We start from the raw sequence: 9,029 nt of genomic DNA on the forward strand, positions 1-9,029 counted from the left end.
CTGCGCCCACGTGGACTCCTACATGCATGTAACTATCAATCAGTTTGCATATCACATATAGCGATTGCTCGCGAGCGGATAGTCGCGACAATGGCTGTTCGTCGAGGTATTCTGTGCGACGATGGGGTTCGGGCGCAGGCGCGGGAGGCGGGAAGCGAAAGGTCGGCATGACGTTGCGGCTGGGGCATGCAGATGAACACCTTGCAGCGCGCTGCAGGCTGACGAGACGCTCAGGGTAAAGGGACGTCGTCTGAGCTAGCTGACGAGAGGGCCAGAGGCCCGCAGTGTACAGGAGGCCTTGGCTGCAGCATTTCCGCGGGCGGGTGGGTGGTTGTTACATGTTAGGCGTTGCGCGCCAGCAAGACTGGTTCTGACAGTCGCGCCTCCCCTTTCTCAGTGTTCCTTGCAAATCGATGCTTGGCACTCACGACCTCATCTCTTTCACCACGGCATTCCAACCGCCCGCATCACCACCCCGAGCTCTGTTCGTGCGTGCTGTTCGCCGCCGACTGCAGCGCCTCAGCATCCCTTCCCATTTCTCTTCTTTGCGCGGCTCCCGAACGCCTGCTTTGCCGCCAGCAGCCCGACACGCATCTCACCGCGTCCAGCGCGCGTTTTCCTCATCCTGACCGCCGCGAGGCCAGCTTCGAGGCACCCCCCGGCCACGCTCCTGCAGCAACGGCCACCCATATCACAACCATACGTTGATGGGGCGCGCAACATCGCTGAATAGCCCTGCCAGCTCATTTCGCGCGCCTCTGCGCTCGAACCTATAACACTGATATACCATCACATTGACAACAGCGAGGGCGAAGGCAAGTCAGCGCAACGGGCACACGTGTTCTGCGTGGACTCAGCCGTCCGTCGGCGCGACGCAGTTGGGGAGAGGGGACCTAGATGGCCCGGGAAGAAGTTACGACACAGGAGAAAAACACATATACACTCAGCAGCCATGGCGCGCGCCGCAGCGAACTGCTAACAGGCTCTCGTTCTGATACCTCTGCCTCTAGCGTCGCCTCGTCGGTGTTTTCAGTCTCTGGCACCATGTCGTATCCTGGTCGCACCGCTTCATTACACGCCCTCACACCCTTGACGAGCTCAGACTCGTCTCCGCCTGGCAAGCTGCCTAGTCCGCGGTCTGCGAAGCCTCCGAATGAGACGATGCACGCGACTGCTTCCTCACGCAATGCGCCGTCAAGCGCCTCCATAAGAAATGGTGCCGATACCATAACGCCCGTGCACACGCCGCCAGAGACGAGGAAATCGATATGGCCAGCAGATGGGATCCTGGGCTCGAAGAGGCTCTACGATCCCCACTTAGACCCCAAGCTGGATCGGAAAGAGAAACAAAAGTACAAACCGAAATATATACCGATAAAACAACTGGTACGTTGATGGTTATACACATACCCCAGAGATGGGTCGTCCTGCGACGCTAAGGCTAACGTGACTTGTGTTGCAGGACGATCCATCTGAGATGCCAGACCCGCGTCTGGTCATCGCGGGGGTATGCTGTTGGCCAATATCGCATGAAGACTGCCCCAGGCAGCACGTCCCCAAAATCTAAGCTGCGCATTGCACCCAGGACCCTCAAGCCGTACTCTTTCGACGAGAGGACCTCATGCGGGCCCGGGCCTGCCACACAAATCGTCATCAGTGGTTTTGACCAATTGACCACCGATTCGCAGCTCCGCGCTTTTGGTTCGTCTTTCGGTGAGGTTGAGTCTATCAACAACAAGGTCCACCCAATGACTGGTAGCCCACTCGGAATATGTTTGGTGAAATTTCGAGATGGCCCAGCGCCAAGGGGTGGCCAGCCCGTGAAAGCTTCAGAGTCTGCGAAGAAGGCAGAGGAGAAGGGCAACAACGAGCGCATCGGAATGCAGCGTGTTCGTGTAGTTCGCGACCGAGAGGGCTTGCGCGCCAAACGTTTGGTCCATATGATTTTGAAGAAAGAAGAGGATAAGCGAAAGGCAGCTCAAGCTGTGAAGTCCGCAACCGCTACGCCAGCGACGCCTACCGCAACTGCAAGTTTTGATTTGCCAGCAAACGTCCCTAAGGGTCCCTCCGGAAAAGGCATCCGTCTCGCACCTCCGCCCCGTGAAACGCTGTCTCGAAAGGCGCAACTTTCACACCTAATCGAGAGGGAGCCGATAAAACCAAAGTTGAAGCGGAGACCCTATATTTTCATCGCACATCAATACGTACCAGTTCTTAGCACAACGATTGAACATCTGAGGAAACGTTTAAAGGCCTTCCGGATGCAGGAGGTACGGTGCGACCAAACGGGCTATTACGTGGTTTTCGAGGAGTCGAAATGGGGCGAAGACGAGACCGTGAGGTGCTATAAGCAGTTCCACATGACACCGCTATTCACCTACGTTATGAACATGGAATGCAACCAATATGGCGACCCTAACTACGAACGAAGCCCGAGCCCGGAACGCGTCGTGGCACAGAAGAAACGAAAAGCCGAAGAGGATAGAGTAGCGCATGAAGAGGCCGAAGATCTGGAGTATGAGAAGCAACAGCGAGCGCAAGCTTTGGACCCGGTTGTTGCTGCTTTGGAGATTTTGAAGCAAGAGCTACAGGAGAAGCTGGTGGGCGAAGTGAAAACCCGAATCGCAGGGCCACAACTGCTGAAGCTCATGGCTCCCGAACGACATGTTGAAAAGAGACGGAAGCTCGATGTTGCAGATCCACATGTTAAGGAAGAGACAATTCGACCATCGTCAATGTTGCTTCCTTCTATGGAGGCTTCGGCACTGGTGCCCAAGGGTCGGACTGCTGCGCTTAGAGGGCGTGGTGGCCGAAAAGCACTTGGCCCACGTGACCACAATCGCGACCGGGGTGGCAGAAAACCACTCAGACCAGTTGATGTGTTTGTCGATGAGCGTAGAAAAGCAACCCACAAGCCGCGTCAACAAGTGCACAGGAACCCATACCAGAAGCTGCTGGAAATGGACATGGATGAGTCGGATGACGAAGGACGAAGCTCTATCAACCGCGGCACCGAAGAGCAGGAGAGCCGACCCATCAGCCGTGCTGCAACCTCAGATATCGAAGAAGACGACGAAGAAGAAGATTCTGCTAGAAGTCGACGCTTCAAACGACGACGAGTTGAAGCTGGTTGGGGCTTGGATGATAGTGACGAGGAGATGATGGATGACAGCCACGCCCGCAGTTTACTCGCGCACTGTATTCACAAAGATCCCGAACAGATGGCGGAGAAGGAGCTCGAGCAGGTGCTCGCAATCCTTCCTCGCTCCTCGCCTATCTGGAAGAAGGCGGACAAGGCCCTAAGAGGCTTCAAGCGATTACGGAAGATCGAACAGGAAGCGGACGCTATCTTCGGCGTGGAAACCAACCTCGAGGAGAAGTTCGAGCCAGAAGTCATCATCACACAGGACGACGACGAGGCTGCCAAGCCTATTAAGACTACAGAAGTGGTTGAACCGGTCAAGGCAACTAAGAAGAAGGGCGTTGCTGCGAAGCCCAAGAAGAAGACTAAGAAGCAGTTGGAGGAGGAAGCCAAAGCTGCGCAAGTCGCGGTCTCTGAAGTTGTCGAGCCTGCTGAGGAAGATACCGTTCTCCCTGACATCGCCGAAACCGAGCCTGCCGTTCCGGAACCTGAACTGGAAGAAACGCCAGAAGAGGAGCGCGACGGTGTCTACTACGGAGTGTCCGCTGTCGAACCACGACGTACCGTTGAAGATGATCTTAGTGTGGTCATGGATATTGATGGCTGGCAGCACTTGGTCAAGGACGAAGAGGACTTGCTACTGCTCAAGGCTGCCTTAGACAAGGTCGTTCCCGCCAACATCGGCGATGCAAACTCTTGGGCTTGGAAGCAGAAGTCGATCAAACATCTCAACCGGCCAGGCGAAGAGGGCGTCTCTCGATCGGAGACCAAGATCAACGGATACTACGTCCCGAACAAGACGGGTTCCGCCAGGACCGAAGGCGTGGACAAAATCAAAGAGGTTGAGAAGTCGAAGTACCTGCCCCACCGCCTCCGTGTCGTGCAGGAACGGGAAGAACGGCAGCGCCAAGCGCAGCAAGAGGAGCGTACAAACATAGTCGTCGAAGGCTTCAGGTTTTCGACTGGCGGGGCAAAAACATCTACAACAGTGAATTCCCGCGCCAACCGTGCGAACAACCGTCGTTTGGTGAACGACATCAGCATCTCTAAGAACATGACCGGTGCGGAAGGCGACGCCCTGCGCTTCAATCAGCTTAAGAAGCGGAAGAAGCTCGTCAAGTTTGACCGATCTGCTATTCACAACTGGGGACTGTATGCCCAGGAGAACATCATCGCCAACGACATGATCATTGAGTATGTTGGTGAGAAGGTGCGGCAGCGCGTGGCAGATCTGCGAGAGGCTCGCTACGACCAGCAGGGTGTGGGTTCCAGCTATTTGTTCCGCATCGACGAGGACACAGTCATCGATGCGACAAAGATGGGCGGCATTGCGCGTTTCATCAACCACAGCTGTACGCCAAACTGCACAGCCAAGATCATCCGCGTCGAAGGCACGAAGCGAATCGTCATCTATGCTCTACGAGACATTGGTCAAGGTATGTTCTGCACCTCTATCTGCTCCCATTCACGCACAGATACTAACAGCACGCAGACGAAGAGCTCACCTACGACTACAAGTTCGAACGCGAACTCGATGCCACGGACCGTATCCCCTGCCTCTGCGGCTCCATCGGCTGCAAAGGCTTCCTTAACTAAGCCAGCCATCTCACTGCCAGCCTACCTTGTACTCATCTCACCGCACATTTTCAACATCTCGATCAACAGTGCCTTCACCATACTGCGCTGCTTCAACATTATCTTTTGCATCTGCTCTCTTCGATCGATGACCCGCTTGGCTTCGGCTGCCTTGACGCGCAGCCTCAGCGCCTGACTTGCATGCATCCGGCGTTTTTTCTTCTTTGCTTTGCTTTGCTTTGTTCTTGCCATTGCACATCATCATACCAGCGTTGGAAGGGAAAAGGGTATTCATCACAGGGCGAAAAGCTCGAGGGCGACGGCTGGGTTTTCTGGGGGCGGGCGGGGTTTGGCTCGTCGTGTTCTGAGCGTGCCCTTTTGAAGGCGCGAGTGTGTTATAGTGTATCATTTTATCTATTTGTCGATGCAAAGGTAGACTGGGTAGAGGGGTGGGTGAGGAAAGCGATGAGATGAGATGAGGTATTTAGGCGCGCGCGGGTGGAAGCGCGGGCAAGGGGAGAGAGCGTTTGATAGGTAATTGAGAGCGAAGTTTGAAGTGTCAGATTGAGTGTTGTGTTGTCTGTGAAGGTAGCTCGATGCTAGTCTAGGTGTATGCTGCGCTGCTACGGTACGGTACCTGCTTTCTCGATGCTACTTCCTTCCTTCGACACATGCAATTTCTCTCCACCCACCGAGTTTGTCAAGGTGCTCCCTTCCCTTCCCTTCCCTTCCTTTGCCCCGAGTCCTCTTCTTGCTGGCTAGCTGCAAACCTCGTGACTAAGCCCGATTTTCCTTTCCTTTCCTTTTTTACGCACCCGGATCTCTATTCCCTCGCACTCTGTGCTCTCTTCTCCCGCCGTCTGTTCCCCACGCTCGGATCATCGTCGCCGTACCTTCTCTACGTTCCCCCTTCCCTTCCCATCTTTGTCTTGTTCTGCCTCCCTAATCACAGGCGCGGCTTAGTTTACCGTACAGACTGACCAGGCGTCGTACACCTACTTGCACCTGCTTGCTGTTCTTTCGATATGGTAGCAGTGAGATTTGGGACGGAATTGAGAAGGCGGACTTGTGGGTAGATCCATAAGATCAGAAATTCCCAAAGCGTTACCTACGCATTCATTCACGTACAATAGCTAGAATGCCATCAAACACGCAACTCAGATGAAGTTGCGTCAGTACCTCCACCACAAGAGCATCATCACGCGGATTGTAGTCTATGCTTCCCTCTGTAAACACGAAGCGTAGGATACGTCGAGATACTCTCATGGTTCGTGTTCCGCGTTGCCAATATGATGAGCTACGCGTAGCGTAGCGATTACCCAGTCCTCAGAACGAGTCTCTCCTCCCCGTCCCCTTTCGTCCCCATCAACGCCTGAAACACCGTCTCGTTATACGGCCTCTTCGCCTCCCCAGCAACCAGCTCATCAATATACTTCTCAAAGGTAACCGGCTTGAAGTCCGGATACAACTCCCTCGCATCCAAATACCCCAAATACTTCGCATTCTCCAGCGTCCCATCTGCACGAATCCACTTCGCGCGGTTATAATGCGCGCCCGAGCGCTGCACCCAGGCACGCAAGTTTTCAGGATCGGTTTTCAGCGTCTCCTCCGCGGCTGCAATTGCTACCTCGAGTTGCTGAGGCGAAACGGTGGAGACGGAGACGGTTTCACCTGTTTTGGATTCGATCAGGTGGATGATTTCTTTCTGGGTGATTTCGTCGCTCCAGGCGATTACGCTGTGGTTTAGCGTGCGGGGGTCTTTGATGATGCGGGCGACGAAGCGGCCCATGTCGCGTTTGTCGGAGAGGAGGGTGCGTGTATTGCCTGGGTGTGTGGGTTTGAAGTTAGTGTAGGTTTCGAAAGGAGGGATTGGTATCTTGGATCTACAGTGCTGGATCAAAAGTTTGGGTACATCGTTGCGAATCCTGGGGTAACGCAAAGTACCACATCTTGACGAGATACTGTATGTTCCAGGTAACCGGGCTTCACGTACCGTCACCAAAGACTTCGGGCGTGTCGAAGGTCAGGGCGTAATCGAGGCGCCCGCTGGGGACGCGGAACCAGGAGAGCTGGTGCCAGTAGCCGACGTCGATGAAAGTGTAGGGGAGGTGGGCCTGCCCTATGAGGTACGATGTTAGTACGCCGCTTTTTGGTAACACCAGCTGGATCAAAACTACGCCGAGTGGAAAGAAGATGGTGAAAGTGCATCCTGGGGCTACACAGGCCACGATGCGTCTGCATCAACTTGGTTCTGCACCCCTACTTCCCATCCATGCCACAAAAAGGAACCAACACTTACAAATCCGCTGATGCACGACCTCCTTCTCATCCCTCAGCTTCGACACACCCGGCGGCATCGTGACTGCAAAATCACACGGCACAAACCTCTTCACCCCCGCCTTAGCCGCAGCGTCGACGAGCGGGATCTGAGCCAGAATGTGCAGCGCGTGGATAGCACTGATCACCGTATCGAAGCCCTGCAGCGTCTTCGCAAGCTCCTCGACGTCGCCTGAGATGTCAGCGACGACGATGGGAAGGCCGCGTGCCTGCAGCGCTTCCACAGCTGGCTTCTCGGCGGAGGAGGGCTGCACGAGGCAGGAGATCTCCTGGGACTACGGGTTAGAAGAGTGCTCCAACACACATGCAACGTACCCGAGTCAACTCCAGTGTAGTAAATAAATAAATAAATAAATGAATAAACTTACAAAACCCCCGTCCTCAAGCAAGCCATTCAGGATATCGCCGCCCGTCTCGCCATGTGCACCGAGTAGCAATACCTTCTGCTTCGCTGCCATTGTTTCGAATTGATAATATTGTGTGTGGACTTACTGAGTTATACCACTACTGTTGTTACTTACAGGCTTGATATATCAAGAGCGAAGTGCAATTCTGACACCCCCAATTTATCATTCTGACATTGGGGCGCCAATCAGAGGGTCGTACAACGATTAGCGAGGTGAATGCGGGGCTAACGGGTTTACCATAGTTTTGCACATCGCAAACTGTGGCGGGGGAATGTGTAAGTGGAAAGGGGTCGGTGTAGGCCAGAGGTGGGTGGAGAATGTTGGGTGCTGGCGACAGCTGGCTGGAGGTTAGTAGTTTTTTGTTCCAGGCTACGCCATTTCCGCCGGGCTTGTCGTACCATGCACCGCAATTGACACCGACTGAGGTACTCGTAATCGTCCTCGCAGGATACTACGAGAACGCAGTGGAAAACGTGAGGAAGACGAGGTGAAGCCCAATAGGTTGATATACCGAGTCCGCTACAAAACAATCCTGTACAACGCCCGTGCCAATGCTCTCATACTTGATACAGAATGTACACTTGCCCTTGTTACTCCGTCTACTTCTGCTGTCGCTGAGCAGCCGGGCCCATCTCTTTGCTGAATGCGAAATACGAAACTTCCAGGCTCAAAAGAGCCTTGACACCGACCACGATGATAAGGAAAAGCGGGACCATGGCGGAGAAACCCATGAAAAGTCCCGGCGTGAAGTACTGGTACTTCTCGAAGAGGCCGGCTTTGCCGTTGAGAGCGCGCTTGTGGGCGGAGAGGTCACGCTTCAGCTCCATTTGTACTTCGCCACCGAAGGGGGTCTCCATCTCGTACGGTGGGTGTTCCGAATGGAACTTGGTATGAGGAGTGGAGGTGTAGATGACGGTGAAGTCCTCGAAATCAGCGAGTTTCGAGATGAGCTGCTGGAGGTCGTTATCTAAGGAGAGTTAATCTGAAGCTCTGTACCATCGCACCGTATCCACTTACCCCTCTGCTCTAGTTCAGTCGGTCGAAGGTCTCTGTCTACAGAGGGCGCAGCGAACGACACTTGTACAACGCGCTGCTTGTCGCTGTGGGATGGGGTCTGGTCTTCTCGCAACACTTCGGCCCCGCATTTGCTTTCAAGGTACTTCGAGATTCCCTGCGCCGTGAAGTTTTCTTCAATGACCTCTGGCACAACTAAAGTGCTCTTCACATATTCGCTCTTGCCGCTCAGGTAGCTGGCTAATCGCGGTGCGGACCGGCTTGCATCGCTGAAGTCGGCGGAGGAGACACCGTTCTGTCGCACGACGAAATACGTCTTCGTAGGGCATCCTTCGAGTGCCGAGGCCATCTGGTCGACGACAACATTGGCGCGGGCGACGTCGGCATCGTCAGAGGGGATGTTCAAGCTGGACTTGTTAGCCTAGATATGTGGTTCGGGGGGCCTCTGGTACGCACTCGGCGGTGGAGAAGAGGAAGTAGGGCGACGTGTTGCGGAAAGCAAGGGCAGACGGCAGCGAGGCCAGCGCGAGTGCGCCGATTATTGACTTGGCCAT

At 54.6% G+C, this 9,029-nt stretch overlaps 3 protein-coding genes across 3 annotated transcripts; 1 reads left to right on the forward strand and 2 right to left on the reverse strand.

The window, feature by feature from the left end:
• Positions 1 to 1,044: 1,044 nt before the first annotated feature.
• SET1 (histone methyltransferase set1) lies at positions 1,045 to 4,738 on the forward strand (the record flags this gene model as incomplete). The annotated part of the gene is made up of 4 exons (XM_056221181.1): positions 1,045 to 1,386; positions 1,463 to 1,507; positions 1,569 to 4,578; positions 4,635 to 4,738. 4 exons carry the CDS (start codon positions 1,045 to 1,047, stop codon positions 4,736 to 4,738), a joined length of 3,501 nt encoding a protein of 1,166 aa, XP_056065168.1.
• A 1,294-nt stretch (positions 4,739 to 6,032) lies between these two features.
• N0V89_012461 (uncharacterized protein) lies at positions 6,033 to 7,512 on the reverse strand (the record flags this gene model as incomplete). Its single annotated transcript, XM_056221182.1, has 4 exons — positions 6,033 to 6,541; positions 6,711 to 6,836; positions 7,017 to 7,329; positions 7,423 to 7,512. The coding sequence occupies 4 exons, from the start codon at positions 7,510 to 7,512 to the stop codon at positions 6,033 to 6,035; spliced, it is 1,038 nt and encodes a 345-aa protein (XP_056065169.1).
• A 548-nt stretch (positions 7,513 to 8,060) lies between these two features.
• N0V89_012462 (uncharacterized protein) lies at positions 8,061 to 9,029 on the reverse strand (the record flags this gene model as incomplete). The annotated part of the gene is made up of 3 exons (XM_056221183.1): positions 8,061 to 8,428; positions 8,479 to 8,882; positions 8,932 to 9,029. The coding sequence occupies 3 exons, from the start codon at positions 9,027 to 9,029 to the stop codon at positions 8,061 to 8,063; spliced, it is 870 nt and encodes a 289-aa protein (XP_056065170.1).

Source organism: Didymosphaeria variabile, assembly GCF_027946475.1.
Source record: "Didymosphaeria variabile strain IMI 356815 chromosome Unknown scaffold_10, whole genome shotgun sequence".
Classification (NCBI taxonomy): Eukaryota; Fungi; Ascomycota; class Dothideomycetes; order Pleosporales; family Didymosphaeriaceae; genus Didymosphaeria; species Didymosphaeria variabile.